Source organism: Tarenaya hassleriana, unplaced genomic scaffold (genome assembly GCF_000463585.1).
Source record: "Tarenaya hassleriana unplaced genomic scaffold, ASM46358v1 Cleome17, whole genome shotgun sequence".
Taxonomy (NCBI): Eukaryota; Viridiplantae; Streptophyta; class Magnoliopsida; order Brassicales; family Cleomaceae; genus Tarenaya; species Tarenaya hassleriana.
The window spans coordinates 2,911,299-2,928,604 of NW_010965122.1; the positions used below are offsets into that span (position 1 = coordinate 2,911,299).

At 34.4% G+C, this 17,306-nt stretch overlaps 3 protein-coding genes across 7 annotated transcripts; 1 reads left to right on the plus strand and 2 right to left on the minus strand.

The window, feature by feature from the left end:
• The first annotated feature begins 470 nt into the window (after positions 1-470).
• On the plus strand, positions 471-4,210 carry LOC104810122. The gene is made up of 11 exons (XM_010536317.2): positions 471-806; positions 1,212-1,254; positions 1,613-1,666; positions 1,787-1,850; positions 2,071-2,127; positions 2,352-2,458; positions 2,566-2,604; positions 2,931-3,019; positions 3,129-3,207; positions 3,410-3,457; positions 3,802-4,210. The coding sequence occupies exons 1-11, from the start codon at positions 637-639 to the stop codon at positions 3,880-3,882; spliced, it is 831 nt and encodes a 276-aa protein (XP_010534619.1). The 5' UTR covers positions 471-636; the 3' UTR covers positions 3,883-4,210.
• A 5,355-nt stretch (positions 4,211-9,565) lies between these two features.
• Positions 9,566-10,567, minus strand: LOC104810123 (abscisic acid receptor PYL6-like). The gene has a single exon (XM_010536318.2). The coding sequence runs from the start codon at positions 10,526-10,528 to the stop codon at positions 9,890-9,892; it is 639 nt and encodes a 212-aa protein (XP_010534620.1). The 5' UTR covers positions 10,529-10,567; the 3' UTR covers positions 9,566-9,889.
• A 4,054-nt stretch (positions 10,568-14,621) lies between these two features.
• LOC104810124 (dehydration-responsive element-binding protein 2C) lies at positions 14,622-16,875 on the minus strand. 5 transcript variants are annotated; one of them, XM_010536324.2, is made up of 3 exons: positions 16,704-16,875; positions 16,261-16,310; positions 14,622-16,101 (listed from the first exon to the last, which is right to left on the minus strand). In XM_010536324.2, the coding sequence occupies exon 3, from the start codon at positions 15,945-15,947 to the stop codon at positions 14,871-14,873; it is 1,077 nt and encodes a 358-aa protein (XP_010534626.1). In that variant the 5' UTR covers positions 15,948-16,101; positions 16,261-16,310; positions 16,704-16,875; the 3' UTR covers positions 14,622-14,870. The 5 variants fall into 5 exon arrangements, with proteins under 5 accessions (XP_010534626.1, XP_010534622.1, XP_010534623.1 ...); XM_010536320.2 differs by having other exon boundaries at positions 16,241-16,310; XM_010536321.2 differs by having other exon boundaries at positions 16,226-16,310.
• Between the last annotated feature and the right edge of the window lie 431 nt (positions 16,876-17,306).

Consider the following 17,306-nt stretch of genomic DNA (forward strand, 5'->3'; position numbering starts at 1 on the left):
AAGAAACGTGAGTGATCTGGTGCTCCGCGGTCTACGGAAATTGAGTGCTCCCAACCGCGTAGTCGTGGCGAGAGGCACTGAAAACAAACCTATCATATAGCGCCACGTGTCGGCCGGTTATCAGAGTTCAGACCATTAGGAGAATATATAAGTATGATTGGACCGACCCAAACTAATTAATATTCCTCAAAATTTCGAAGAATGGAGTGGTCCATTAATAGGAGAGTTAAGGCTATTGTTGTGTTCAAATATATAACAAAAACCAGATCTAAGATTATTTTTATTTACACATATATGGCTTCCGTCTTAGCAGCTGGAAATAATCTATTTTGAAAATTTCGGGCTTCACATTACCATAATAATCTGGGGACTAAACATTACCTTAAAATAGTTTGGGGTTGATTTGATAAACCGGGATAAGTTTAGAGGCGCCAGAGAAAACTTTGGTTGGACCAACAATCATTTTGTCACTGCGAACCGAAGCTGTCTTTTGAGTTAATTCGTTCCCGAGCATTTCACGTTGCCCTCTCTGTCGTCATTTTCGTCGAGATCCCAGACATCGTGATGAGATCGTAGGGATAGGGGGAAAATCTGGAAATTCCCGCCTGCAGAAATCGAGGAGCGAAGAAGTGAAAAATGTCTGGGAGCTGTTTGATCCTGATCTCAATGCTCACGGCTCTCGTCGTGATTCTCCAGCGAGTTGACTCGCTATGCGAACTCAGTTTCACTCGGCGCAACAAGGTTTTCGATTTCAACCTGGTGTCTCCATTGCCGAACTACCCTCATGGTGCCCTCAGTGAAGATGGGTACCTTTTTTTTCTTCTCGCTCTGTCTCAGATTCCCTTTTCCTCGAAATTGGTTGTATGGGTTACTCTTCTTAAGCTTGAATTTCGCGCTTTCCGGTCTCTGGGTGCAAACTACTGTTTTGGTAATTAAAAGTGCATACTTGTAGTATGCTTCTTTGCAAATTTTACTGTAGGATTAGTAGGAAGATCTCTTTGGGAATTCTGTTTTGTACTCGATGTTTGGCTAAGTTTTTTTTTTTTTTTGATGTAATGATGTTTGACTAAGTTTCTTGATTGAAGTTTCTCTTGTCGAGTTTTCACTTTAAGAACCGAGCTAATTGAGGGTTTAAAGTTAGAACCTTTGTGTGAACTTCAATTGTATTTAGGGAATTATCGATACACTAAAGGCGCTTGTTCAATGGGCAGGTTTTATAGAGTAGAGGCAAATGGCACAGTGCTCTGGTTTCAGGTTGTCCTCTATATCAGGTTACATTTTGTTTCTTCGTTTTTAACAGTTATATTACTCATTGTCGATCCGTCGTGATATGTCCTATTGCATCTGTTTTCAGTGAAATGGTTACATGTCCTATTACTTTTCACCTCTAACCGGTCATGCGAAATAGTTATATGTTGGAGAACTAGAAAAGAATAACTTAAGCTGAATCTTTAACAGATTTGGTTTAGGATGCTTCTGAAGAAAAGGGTGGTTTTACTTTCAAGTTCTGCGATTTCCTGATATTCGTACACTGCCCTTTAGCTTTTTACTTTATTCCAGTACACCATGGTGATTCATTGTTGTGTTCTCTGTAAACCTTCTTTTGGAGCAGCTTTGCGATGCATTGATTTTCAATCATGACCCCCCACGATGTGTTGGTTGTGCGGTGAGATCTTCAGTTACTTACATAACCATTGTTGTTATATTCCTCACCCGAAAGCAATGTCTTTTGCTTTCAATTTAGAAATCTTACTCTCTCTTTGTGACTTTCGTTTTGGCGACATAGGATTGTGGAGGTCCATCACACTGTGGAACAGCATGTAGCGCACTTGTCTCGGAACATGTAAGAGGTACAAGATTTCAGTCATGGTAGCGTGTTACGTTAATGCATTCTACGAGGCTGAATGAAACTTCACCCAGGAAAATCTGTGCAATGGTTTCTTGATTATCTTTAATTTATTCAAAATATAGCCATTTTGTTATTTCCTTCTAGCAACTCTCTATCCAGTGCTTTGAGCTAGGGACAACATCTTTGGGTTGGGTCTGAAGAAATCTCCATGCCATTTGCAGGGTATGATGTATGTAATGCCATAGGGCATGTTTCAAAGACAAGAGTTGATGTTATTGGTAAGAACATGAGAATTTTTGCTTTCTTGAGATACTGTTTTCCGTGTGAAAAAGGAGAGATACTTGGTTGTCATGGTAAATCATGACACCTCATGATGTGGTATTAACCCGTTGCCCTAGCTTTGCGAACTAATGATGAAACTGAACTTCTTACATGACCTTTTTCCTAAGGTTTCTGTGTTGATGATGGTGGTGTCTGAGGGATGTTATTTTGAATATGGTAGATAAAGAGAATCCTGGTAAAGGCATCATTGTCAAGATGTCCAGTGGCAGCGGGGAGAAAAATTGTTCAGTCTCGGTTTCTGTTATCTGCCAGACGAACAAAGTTGATGTAAGTAATTGTTTCCCGGGCATTTTACTACATCTAATAAGTTGGAAATTTTGGAGTTGATTAGCACTTTCTATGACCTACTACCTCATGTACTGGTTTTGTATCAGGGGCCAATCAAACTGGAGAAATCAGGCGCATGTCATTATGTGAGTTTCTAGCTACTCATCTTTTGAAACGAGTGGCGGTCTTTCTTAAACAGTCTATTTAGGAAATCTTTTCACTGCTGTTATATCTTTCCAGGTTCCGAATATATCTGTGCATCATGTCTAATCTCGTGGATTCCCGTATGAGACACTGGGATTACTTGTAATTGTCGTTTATGGGTTTTCGTTTTCAATAAACGCCAGTAAATTAGTAGGAGGAAAAAAAAAACTTTCTTCTTGAATCTTGACATTCTTTGGTTGTGAAACCTAGGGCATTGTCTTCTTTTCAAGTTTACACTCAGCGTTCATGATCTTTGTTTAATTCCCAGGCTACTGAGTTGCGGCATCCTTCTGGATGTGCTTCAGCTGTATCGGGCCATGGTGGTGGATGGGGCTGGTTTGGTACCTTACTGATCATGTCAGTGCTTCATTCTTTTAGAGGCTGGCTGGTATATTGCAATTAGGGTAAAAGCCGGGTTCTGAGTTGAAACATTTTGAACTAACACTGCAAATTCATTACTTTTCAGTATCTTGTGCCTATTTGGAGCTTATTTTCTTGCCGGTGCAGTTTACCGGTACTCTGCCCTTGGAGTTCGTGGCATAGATGTACGTTCGCTTTGTCATTTTTCCTTCTGAATTCGTTGTAAACTATGTTTTTTTCAGGCACATCATAGTTAATGCCGTATCGTATTGTCTTGCCTTTATCTGGTCTTAGTCGGCGCTCATAAGCAAGAAAGAATTATTATGGCTAGTTTAGCTTTTCGGCTGATATGTGCTATTCTTACGTAAAACATGCACTCTTCTTTAGGTAATTCCAAATTTGGATTTCTGGACGACTGTTCCTCGCGGAATACAGGTACTCTTCTCTGTTTATTTCTCATCTTTTTGTGGATTTGATCATCTTGCTTGCGGGAAAATTTTACTTCGGAAGCAAGAATTCAAGGAGATACTACTAGTCCTGTTATTCGAGTTCGTTGCCTTGGCGTACTCATGAACTCGTCTCCTAAAACATAAATCCCGGGATTCCTAATGATTAGTTAGGATTGCTATCTGTCGGTAAACACAGTTTTGGGGATGGATTTATACAGAAAACGTCATAACGAGTCCAAAAACTTGTTGATGCATATTTATTAAAAGCATTGTCCTAGACCCTAATGACTTCAGGCTCTGTGTTTTTGTTCATTCCCTTCATTTTCGCAGAGCCTTTTTGCTTCAGTGGTTCAGAGAATAAGAGGGCCTAGTTACGGGCACCGAAGCTCGTATTCTCCCGTCAACTTCTGAGGCGGCCATTGTTCTGTTCATCTCTGATTCATGATATGGTCACCAAGGCACCTGACCCCTGGCCCTGACCCGATCGATCTACGAGATTATTGCCGTCTATGTGCGCACCCTTTTGGCCGACATGACTGCCTGTTAGAAAGGTGCCTTTCCTTCTTGTTCTTCTGCCGCAGTGATGAAAGGATTTACCTTTTTTTTTTTTTACTGTTTTCACTCACTCTGCCCTCTCAGACATTCTTGTACCAGTTTATTTAACTGATGCCACTCTGTGTTTATCCATATGGCTTTCATAGCGTACTTGAATATTATTGCTATTGATCAATTTTACACATATACATGCACCATTACATTATCTTAATAGGGATGAGTGCGGATAAAATATCCAAAAAAAATCAAGATTCTTATACTCGTATTCATACTTCAAACAATAAAATTTTCGTGTATTTGTGATATTGAATTCGAAAATTGTTATAAAAAAAAAGATTATAAAAGTGTAAAAAATGAAACAAATTCCATAAACGGAAAAAATATATATACACACTTTGTATATCCATGAAAAGAAAGATAACACTCGTTACTTGGGACCCAAGAAACAGAATCATTCACTGCACTTCTGCATTATGTTTTCCTTCTAGAGATTGATGATCTGATTCTGATTCGTAACTTCGAAGGAACTTTGACCACTCTCCCGCAAAAAAAAAGGGTCTAATACAGTCTTGTCCCATTTTCGACATACGGTTTCGTATTTCCCTGCAGGAGCATATACGGTTTCGTATTTTCCGGGCAAGAACTGCTGCAAGGAGACAACGCTCACAGAAGAAGATCCATACTATTGGGGATCGGAACAAATATATATACAAAATTTGTGGAGGGGCCATATTATTATTGTTATTCGGGGAAGCTACTCATTTAAGTAAATTATTATGCCAAGGATGGGGATATTCGTCATGATCTTTCCGTATAATCCAAATTTATATTTTGGCAGTTCAAATTTAAAACCTTTGTACTTTAATATTATTATCATTAAATTCAATTGTCTTACAAGATTCGCATGAGCAAGTAGATATTTTTTGAGGGGAAATCAAGAAGAAGAAAAAAAACCCTTGTATTCTTCCTACAGAAAAAAATATGTACTTTTTTTGTTACTAATTAAACCTTATGTTTGGTGTGATTAACCAATAAAACTCTAAATTTTTTAAAAAAAATATGAAAACTCTGAGACAACTCAAATAAAAATGATGATGTGTCAATGATATGGCTTCCAAATCATGCACACATAATCATAGTCGCATTATCATTTCAAACAAAATTTAGATTGAATAATTTATTTAAATTAATATATATGCATACAAATTCACACATATATATATATAAGTAATTATAACTAACATATATACATATAATATATATATATATATATATATATTAAAATAATATGGATATGTATATAAATAAAAGTTATACATACAACGTTTTCGTTTTCAATAAACGCCAGTAAATTAGTAGGAGGAAAAAAAAAACTTTCTTCTTGAATCTTGACATTCTTTGGTTGTGAAACCTTCCGATCTACTAATATATACATATAATATATCTATTAAAAGTAACATATATATGTATATATATTAGTTATATATACAACATATACATATACAACTAATATGCATATTAAAATAAAAGTAATTATAACTAACATATATATATATATATATATAATATATCTATTAAAAATGATATGTATATGTATATATCTTAATTATACATACAACATATACATATACAACTAATATGCATATTAAAGTAAAAGTAAATATAACTAACACATATACATATAATATATCTATTAAAAATAATATGTATATGTATATATATTAGTTATACATGCAACATATACATATATAACTAATATACATATTAAATAAAAGTTATTATAACTAATATATATATATATATATATATCCTATATATATTAAAAACAATATGTATATGCATATATTATTTATAATATAATTTATAATATACATATGTTATAGATATGTATATATGTGTGATATGTATATATTAATTTAAATAAATTATTTCAATTTAAATTTTGTTTGAAATGATGATATGACATAATTATAATAATGTGTGCATGATTTGAAAACAATGTTATTGTCGCATCATTATTTTTGTTTGAATTGGCAAATGCAGAGGATTTTCGGTAAATTTTTAAAAAGTTTAGAGTTTTATTGGTTAATCACACAAAGTATAGGGTTTAATTTAACGAAAAAAGTAAATAATTTTTTCATCGATTTGGAAAGAGTACAAAAAAAATTTTGGGGATTTTTTTTTATAGCTATTGTGTTCGAAATTTTTTGGATTTGACTGTTATTTAAGACCGGAATTTTAGATTAAATTTGTGTTGTAATGGTAAAACGAGTATTCTTTTTCGTTATATTTTTAAATCTATTGGAGAATTTTAGGCAAGCAAGTGAACTAAAATCACATATGATAGACACAATATTATCCCATTTTCATTTGTTAGTATATTTTATCAAATTCTAAGAGATTTTGTATGTTAGATCCATATGATATACACACACATATTTGGAAACATAGTTTGGGTGCGGTCCATCCTGCCATTTTAATCATGAAGGTAGCCTGTCACTTGTCTCTTGGATGAGTCATTCCTTTGCTTGATGACATTTCTAAATCATTATCTTAAAACTAAATGCAATAATTAACACACATACACACACACATATATATATATATATATATATATATATATATGTATAGTATTATACTTTGGAAACCCTAAAATACTTCTGCTTGCTGAGGAGGTCTCTGGAGCCATTGTCACTGCCAAGTATATAGCCCTAGATTAGACATTACAAAATCTTTCAATTCATAATTCAATTTTCACGTGAATTTCAACAAGTTCACACGTAAATTCTAATTACAGCTCCTGCCATTTTAATCATGAAGGTAGCCTGTCACTTGTCTCTTGGATGAGTCATTCCTTTGCTTGATGACATTTCTAAATCATTATCTTAAAACTAAATGCAATAATAAACACACACACACACACACATATATATATATATATATATATATATATATATATATGTATAGTATTATACTTTGGAAACCCTAAAATACTTCTGCTTGCTGAGGAGGTCTCTGGAGCCATTGTCACTGCCAAGTATATAGCCCTAGATTAGACATTACAAAATCTTTCAATTCATAATTCAATTTTCACGTGAATTTCAACAAGTTCACACGTAAATTCTAATTACAGCAAAATAAAAATAAAAATATTTGATCAATTATTTAAATTAGATTAAATAAAAATATATGTACACTCTCTCCTCTCATAAAGTAAATTATATCCAATTTGACATATATAAGCCCGGACCGTTTTTGTATTCCGAGTTTAACCCGGAAATTATATTCGAAATGTCATCCGATAGTATTCAAAAACTTTTTTTATTGAGATGTGAAATTGAAATGCATGATTTCATCACAATATGAGTGGAAAAAAAATGGAAAATATATACAAACAGAAAATGTATATACTAAAAATATTTCATGAAGTTTTGTAATCTAAATAAAGAATTCTAATATATTGATATATAGTTTTTTTTATAACTATGATGGTTTTCCAGACTTTTGTCCTGATTATATTCACTCTAAGTCTGGAACCAGTCTTTATATGTAGATATTTTGGTCCAAAAATTACATCTTTCTCCTTCAAATGGAGTCGAATATCTGATCTTTAGATACTTTGTACCATCAGATCGACCACTGGACCACTCTAAGTTGGTTTATTTATGAGTAGTTGTTTTTCTTCTCTTTTAATATTAACATATACTATCATCAGAAAATGAAAACAGTGTATATATAAGTTATCAGTTCGATCTAGAAGTCAGAATTTCATTTCCATTTCATTGGGAAAAAAAAGATTAATTAAAATAAACCCATCTGAAAAAAAAAATAAACATTAATAAGTTAAATTACAAAATATATGATGAGGGAGGGTAGGTGGGTTTTTAATGTCATTTTTTACGTGCGACCAAAAGAGGGAAAACACATTAATAGCCTCCTTGCCAACTTGCCTATCAACTTGCATGCATTTCCTCCCTTCCACAACAAATATTTACATAATTATTATATATACAACAATCATATTTTTCATCCTATATTTCTATGGAATATAATTTTTCTAAAGTTGGCAAAAGAACAGTAGCGGCTTTTTTGCAACTTGCCTTGTTTTTTTTTTCTAAACCAAGTTGAATTTCATTACACCCAACTTGCATTTTTCATATGTTGATTCTTTTGAGTACATAAAGATTTTAATACAACTTTCAAATCTTTATAATATACAATATGAGGATATTGGAAACCCGAACTCATTTTATATATATATATGTATATATATTGATTAAAAAAATCTAGACATCCACTCAAATATATAATAAAAAGATTGTGAAATTTTGATTAAGTGGTATATTTGCTTATAAAATATACAAAAACATTTTACGTATATCCACACAAAATCTCGGACAAGTGGGCTCCTGTGTAGCAGTTATTCCAAGGAAACAAAGTTATAAATTTTGTCCAATTGCTTACAAATTAGAACTTTGAAGTACTCTCTCTCTCTCTCACGCACACAGAAAAAAATCAAGATTCTTTATGTATAGTTGGTAAATGATAATTTCAACTATACATACACACACACACACATATATATATATATATATGTGTGTGTGCCTTTTTCATTTTCAAAATAAATAAGGTTTGCACTCAATCCTTCCCACCTTACCCTTTACTTTAATTCCTTGCATATACCCTAAATTTTGGCTTTAAATCAAAATTGTTACAAGTTGTGATGTTGTTAATGGTCAAAATATAAGGTGATGTTATTATCTTACTAGTATATAAATTCCAACCGAATAGAAAGTATAATAATATACAAATTCTAATATTATGTAAACTATTTATATTCTTTGATTTTTGTGCAACCGATGAACTGGCTTTCACTGTTAATTAGTGGCAAGTTATAATAAAATTAAATTTTCATAATCTCAAAATTATATTCTAAATAAACATACGGAGTTCAGCAACAAATCTCTCGACCAGCAATAAATTCATCAAAAACAAAAACTTGCAAATCTTATACAATATGCATGGTCGAGTTTCAACCCGTATATATATATCCATTATCCTTTTAAACACAATTTCCTTGCGAATTAAAACTCATATTAATGGTAATTTTTAAGAGATGGAAAATTTAATAGATAATATGCATAAACACATGGGTGTGTTTTTTTTATTATCTACCAACTGCGTCAATGATTATATATTTTAACACATTATCGAATTAAAAAATGTATATGATAATGTCTGCAGATGAACCTCCCAAAGTTTTTATCCGTACTAGCATAATTTTGATTCCTCAAGAGCTCGTAGTAAATCTCCCCTAGTCACAATTAGCACTGATTAGTGATAACTATCCTTAATTATCGGATTAATCACTAATCACTAATTCAAGCAGGTAAACCAATTGGAAGACATTTTGGACTTTCTTTCAAATTGCAAATTTTGACGATGATTTGCGCCAAAATATCGAAATAAGATTCGGTACTTCAATATCAACGGTTCATGGGAAATCAGTATACATATAAAATGAGGGGAAATAATATTAAAAACCCTAAATAAAGATGTTTGTTATAAAGTTTCAAGAGCTATACGTACAAAGGGGTCAAGAGGAAGGGAGAGGGGGCAAACATACGTATGTACTATGTAAGACAAATCCCCCAAATCCCAACTTCGAAAAAACAACAAACAAACTCACATCACAGTCTTTTATATTTTCCTCTTAATTTTACGAAAAACCCTCGAAGGATTTTGATTCCTTGATCAAAACCCATATCGAGAATCCAAAAAAATATATATAAAAGTTATTAAAATATGGAATTATTTGAAAAAAAAATCAAAGAAAGGATGGGTTTTATAATTACGAGATCTTTTACGGAGTCTTGGTCGAGTTCTCCGCCAGCTGGGCCAAAGACTGCAAGTTGCACCGTACGATGGTGTCGACGAAGCTGCAGGTCTCATCCTTGGTGTTATCGACGGGAACGTCAACGACGTATGACTCGACGACGTGTGTCCCCTTCCCGTCCGGTGACTCGTGCACCGTCGTCACCGACCTGTAGTTCTTGAGCCTGTGGTCCCCACCCACGACGCTGAAGCTGATGACGCGGCGCTCCTCGTCCATGACCTCGAGCCTCTCGACGCTGAACCCCGCGGGGAGTCCCGACACGACCCGGACCTCCCGAACCGACCCTACGTGGACTCCGTCGCCGTGCACCACGTCGCAGCTCCGTACGAAGTGCTTGTACGACTGAGGGCTGTCGAACCGGCGGAGGATGGCCCACACGGCCGACGGAGGCGCGTGGATCTCAGTCGCCACCGCGGAGCAGCACTGCGTCGGACCCACAGCGCGCGTGTGCCGGAGCGCCACGTGTTCCGGGACGTCCGTCATGCCGCGCGTGAGGCACACTCTCGTTAACGGTGTGACGAGCAGCTTATAACTGTGACCGTGACCGGAGCTCACGACGGCGTTTGCCACATCGGCGGATCGCTGGAACTGCAGCGAAGAAGGCATTATTTTTGCGTTTTTTTTTTCTCTCCGTCTCTAATGAATTAATGGGTTTTCTTTCTCTAAGGTCGTGAAGGATTTGGAAGTTGTAATGAGATGCATATATGCAAAACGTGTATGCGTGTATATATATATACACACACAGACAATGGATTAATTAAGAGAGAGAAAGTAGTTTCGGGGTTTCGTTGGTTGTCCACTTGGGATTTTTTTTGGGGTACAGTTTCAACAACCGGCGAAGGTTTTAAATTTGGAAAAATGAAAATAAATTTTATTGATAGAAAAACAGGTTATGTCTTTTGCTGTTGCTATAAATACGTATGTAACATATATTTGTTCGTATCTTATGATATATATGCGTACGCAAACCCAAAATTTTAGGTATTTTCGGTGCAGGTTTCAATTGGTTGGGATTCAAATTGTCTTCTTTAATTTGAAATTGATATATTAATTCATTTAAATATAAACTCGTAAAGCCATTAACACTTGGGATTTCAAGGGATTTTCTTATTTCTTTGATGGAAAAAAAATGATGTTTACAGTTTTACTATTACATCTTTTTTTTATATATAAAATAAATATTAGATAATAATATTCAAATGGTACATATACGACCGAGCTCAAGCGATTGAATTCAAATTTGAATCGATTTTTATATCTTTGTATTCTCTAGCCAATTGGTTAGAGTTAACCTCAAATAAAATTAATATTTTAAGGGCTGTTGTTCAGGTTAAATAAAAAAACTAGCAATATCCAAATTTAATTGCATAATACAACACTAGTAATTAAAAATATCCAAATGTGCTAATTATTAAACATAAATAATCACCAAACAAATTTTAAAACCATTAAATATCTATGATTTTATAATCAATGTGTCAAGTAGAAATATAAGACAAATCAAACACTTTAATTGTTAATATTCTCTGAATATTTATGATGAAATCCGGTAAATAAGTTTGTTTTTTGTACCACTTGGTAAATATGCCTTAGTAAAATACACAAGTAAATACACTTGTAAGTTGTATGTATCAAAGGAAAAGAACATCCTATTGCTAATGTTTTTTATTATGATTTGTTCTTAATTTAATTTAATATGATCATACAATCGATGCCAACATGCATGTGTTGCACCGGCTATTAACTCTAATTAAATAAATAAATAAATAACAAAAATGTTGACGGAAAATATCCAACAAATTTTTAAAACAATTATAGGTAAAGAAATACAAGTGACTATCACAAATGTAAAAGTTGCAAAGTAGGAAAATTATCCATAAAATTCATTAACACATAACAGTAAATTATGATATACCTCTCAATAAATAAATAAATAAATATATAATTTGATCTTAAAATTTGAGATATATATATATATATATATAATAAAATTTGTGTTATAAATGTCGAATTCTTCAGAATAGTGTTTTAATATTCGAGTCTTATTGGCTATAAAATTACAGTCTTCTGACTATTCAAATCCGCTATTGTATTTTATGGGTATAGACATGGTATCTCTTACTACTGGTAATTTTCTTTTAAATTATGTTTAATTTAAATTATAAACCGATAAATTTAATTCAATTAACTTATAGTTTTAATTCTATCTATATATATATATTCAGAGATTACAAAAGTGAAATTTTAATAAAAAAATACAAAATTTATATATTTTGTATTTATCTCTAAACTTGAACAACACAAACAGTTGTTGATCGTACAATCATTGGGTTTAGGTGGGCTTTTATAAAAAAATACTCCTATTATGCTACAAAGACTTCACAATATATCCTTGCAAAAATAAAAATAAAAACTACTTCAAAACATATATACCTTTATAATTATGTTATTCCCATAATACTCATTGACGTTGGTTCCAATAACAGAAACATTAATGAGAAAAGAGAGAAAAACAGTTTTTGGTTTCCTAGAAAAAAATTTAGATATTTTAAAATTTTTAAAACTCCATCCATCACAAAAAAATAAATTTTTTCGCGTGAATTTTAAAAATTTTCGTTGTGACCAGTGTGACCAAGTGAACAAAGTTTAATATTAAGTTGTACGACCTACGCGATCAATATGACTCATGTGACCAGTGTGATCAATATGATTAGAGTTTTAAATATTGAATGGTGTGATCAATGTGACTAGTGTTACCAGTTTGACTAGGGTGACCAGTGTGACCAATATGGCTGGTGTGACCAAAACTAAATTTTGAACGGTGTGACCAGAGTGACCAGTGTGACCAATGTGACTAGTGTGATCAATGTGACCTGTATGACCAGTGTGACCAGTGTGACTAAAATTAAATTTTAAACAGTGTAACCAATGTGACGTACCTTTGTTTTCGTTTTCAATCTGTTCCATTATCGCTCCGAACATTTATTTGAAATTAAATATGCGCCTCTTCCATATTCTTGGACAGATTTGCTATGCATCTGTCTCATTTTCATAAAAAACCACACGATTCACTTTAAAAATCATAAAACTCAAACCCAAAACACAAAGTTTATGCATCGAACCAATCTCTTGTATTAATGAACTTACCTTTAGTTCTTGTCATTTGTTCTGTCTTAGGCCTACTCAAGAAGAAGATATGAGGTCGTCGGGGTGAAGATATGTTCAACGAAATAATCATTTTTCGTTTGTTTTTCTATGCGTAAAAATGAAATGAGAATGGAAAAATAGAAGAGTTGAGAGAAAGATAAGAGTGGAGAGAGAAAGTTAAGAAATAAATGGAGAGTTACCAAAGTATGAGAACGAGAGAGATAAATTCAAAATGACTAAGTAAGTGGGAAGAGGGGGTGTCACGTTACTTTTCTGAGAGGGTTAATTATGTCTTTTGTTCCTTTTTTTCAAAACTCTAAGGTTTTAAAAGGTATACCGTGAAGTCTTTGTAGCAAAATAAAGGTACTTTTGCTATATTGTCGGTTTAGGTACCACAAATCTATTTTGTTTTATTTCATTGAAAGGCTTTAAATGGATATATATATATATATATATATATATATATCAAATAAGAATCCAACCCTCATAAAGGTGAATTTTTGGAAAATCGAGATTAAGTTTTTAACTCATTAAAGCAGATCATTTCGAAAATTTTGAACTCTTTTGCCAACTAATTTTCTTTCTTTTACAAAAATACTAATTTTCCTTTTATCATTTCCTTCAAAATTTAGATAATTTTTTTTCCTAAATGAGAAATGAGAATGTATTTCTATTTGCATTAAATGATACAGATACGCCTGACATGGGTGGATTTATAACATAAAGAATTAATTTTTACTTCCAATTAATATTTATATAACTACATACAAAATTTAAAATCAAAATAATTCTACATTAACATGTTAAGAATATATATTAGTTTTCAAATTTCTTTGTATTTCTTTATGTCATTTTTGCAACTGGATCGGTTGCCAGAGTTTTGACATGCAATTGCTTTTGTCTTTCTTTTTCATTTGTATTTTGACTATTTTCTATTCGATATTTGCAACTTTGATTTAAATATAATTATGTGGGCCTTGATCTGATCCTTGTGAAAACTAGTCCAATAACGCACAAATTCTCAAACGAATTTGGAACAAAAAAATCGAGTAGATTCTATAAAAACATAATCTTATTTTAAAAAAATATATATAGATAAATATATAAAACAGTACAACAATATATTCCAAGAGGAAGGTGTAAAAAATGCAAAAAGAAAAAAAGGGCACATGGTCAAAGGAAAATTCTAAAGGTATACAGATAGTCATGGCCCATGGGCCATGGCATCCAATTGTGAGAATAATTAAATATCATGTTGCCAACTAAGAAAAAAAAAAATAAAAACAGATTGCCAACTTTTTTTTTTTTCCCCTCTATCCAAAAAAAAGGGATACACGATCGTATAAATAAAGAGTAGAGAGATCAGCATGTCCCCATATATGCACTTTTTGAAATATTCAAATTTTTATTTTTGCAGAACAAGTTTTTTCAGATATTGAAATTGTCATGCCATCCATGGCTGAGCTCATCTTCAAAAAGTCCTTTGCAATGCTTTCTCCTTTGATTTTAATTTTAAAATAAATCCAATCAGACGAATATTACACTCAAAGAATGAGGAAATGTGATTTATTATCAGATTAATTAAAAAAAAAAGACAGAACATTCTAAAGATGGGTCACTGTAAGAAATCCGACATGCAGAAGTAATTTCTTTCATTCACAACACCTAACTATCCAAAATTTCAAACATTATGTGTACTCACAACAAAAACAAGGAAAGAATCATCATCATATTCAAAGTTTTGATGGTGCTACTAATTCACAGAGAAACAAGTCAGCTTCTGAGGGTTAGACAGTGATGACTATGGTGAACCACTCACTTGGGGAGGAGCTCCGAGCTTTTTCATCATCTTCCGACAAGATAGCTCTCCTCCACATCTGCTGCCGTAATCGCAATCGCGATTGCAATAGCTGCCGCAATCGCAAGTCGCCACCTTTGGTAAGGAAGGGCAAAATTCGAGATCCTGATCAGTGTTGTGAGTATCGTCTTCTATGCCGGAAAGATGGGTTGCCCTGAAATCCAAGCGTGTTAAATCCAGTCCGAGGAACTGGCCACCGTCGATATTTTCATTCTCTGGTTGATTTGGCCGGACGAGAGGAAACCCGTAATCCATGCCAGAGTCGGCGTTCACCATGTGGTTGAGGCTACCGAGCAACTTAGCATCTGGGTACTGCATCTGGTAGGTAAAGTCTGATGGTCTTTCCGCTTCCAAACCACCTTGTTTTGCCTCTTCTTCCTCAGGGAGGATATGCTTTTCGTCTAATAGATTCAACAACTCCTCTACATCAAACGTCTCCCAAGAATCTTCCGGTTCTTGCCTATGATGCCCAATAGTCCATTCCTCATGTCCACCATTCATAGCCTCCTCCATCACATCATTCGAACCCATCTGTCCATGTGGTTCCTCCTTCAGGACAGGTCTAATGCCACAATCATCAGTTGAACCCAGTTCTCGGGCATTTCTCCCCTCTCTCGCCTCCACCATATCCGTGTCTAAGGGTACTTCACAAGGTATAGCTTCACCATTACAATGCTCTAGTTTCACCTGAATACTACTTGGAATCACATTGGTGTCCTCGACTGCACATACTTCTGATTCTCCTGTCAACGTTGTAGAGTCGGTAATCGTAGTCATAGCCGCTGCTGAAGATGAACTCTTTGTGATGTGGGGAAGATTAAGGCGGGCAGACTGCCCGTACATAGCCCTCGCAGCATTATCATACGCCAATGCAGCTTCGTATGCGTTAGGGAAGGTACCAAGCCAAAGCCTAGTACCCTTATTCGGCTCTCGGATCTCAGCAACCCACTTCCCCCATGTCCTCTGCCTAACTCCTCTGTAATCGCAATCGAAATTTTCAGGTCCACCTTTTCCTGTCATGCAACCCTTCTTCGAACCCTTGGCATGAGCCCTCTGGCCCGGCTTCTTACCTCCATCACTGCTACATGTCGCCACTCGCTCATTGTACTCTTTCCACTTATTGAGAATCTCAGCTACAATGGCACCATTCCGTCTGCCCCCTGACTTCCTTTTCCTGGAAGAATCGAAACGGCAAGGTTAGCAACCTGATCAAGAACAGCCATTTTCCTTTTCCCTTTGTATTTTCTTTTGGTTTTTCTTTCTATAGGGATTTACAAACAGTATACAGTGAACTATACTTTGAAGCAAAGCACCTTCCAAGTAACAATACAACCTCCTGTACGTATAATCAGAGCGAAGTAGCTAACAGGAGACTTTCACAATCTGCAGCATGACATGGAACAAGTTTAATACATAGACATAGAACAAGCTCGAATCATTCGACAGGTTCCTGCAAGAAACACGGACGAAACAAGAAGTCGCACCAGAAATCAGAGCAGAGAGGTACTGACTCTCTAAGCGATTTTATCCGTCCCCAAATTTTTCTCCGCTTAGAAAACCAGAAACCCTAAATGAGAATTCCTCAATACCACGCAACCAGTAAAAAGAAATACTCACGGACACACCAGAAATCAATCACAGTCCCCTCAAAATCATAACCCTAAAACCCCATCAACCGAACCAGAACAAATTCATCCGCGAAGAACATGCAACAAAGCAGAAGAAAAATACCAAAAGAAAAAAAAAAGAGCATTGAAATCGAAATCTTCAACAAACCTGTCACCACTCTCAGACGGCATACAAGAAATCAAGAGACCACCACTTTCAGAGAAATCAAAATCTTCAAACTTCACCTCGCGATTAAACCCGTGGAAAATCTTCAACGACAAGAAGAACAAACGAAGATTCAAAAGCTAGGAAATGCGCGTGCTCGAGCCAAACAGGAGCGATACGCGTAGGGTATTTATATCACTTTCCGTATGTGGCGTTATTTCAGATATTTTATGATGACGTGTCACTGGATCCCCCCGGTATCCAGCCCTTCTTTTTTGCTTTGGGCCTAAGCTACTTCCTTTTGATACTATTACCCCCTAGTATTCTACTTAATTTCCGTTGGACCACCACTGAGTGGATAAGGACCATTTTTATTTTTGGACTTGGAAAACGATTATCCTATATGTGTACGAGAATATGCCCATGACTTCTAGAAGATTAATATGATGATGTGATGATGATGATGATGATGATGATGATGGGATGAACTGTGTGCGGGCATGCAAGTGGGCAGTCCACAGGAATCCAGAATCACAGCCCACAAATTTTCACGCTTCAGGAAATTTTTTAAAATTATCAAAGAGGTGCTTAGACTTTAATGAAACC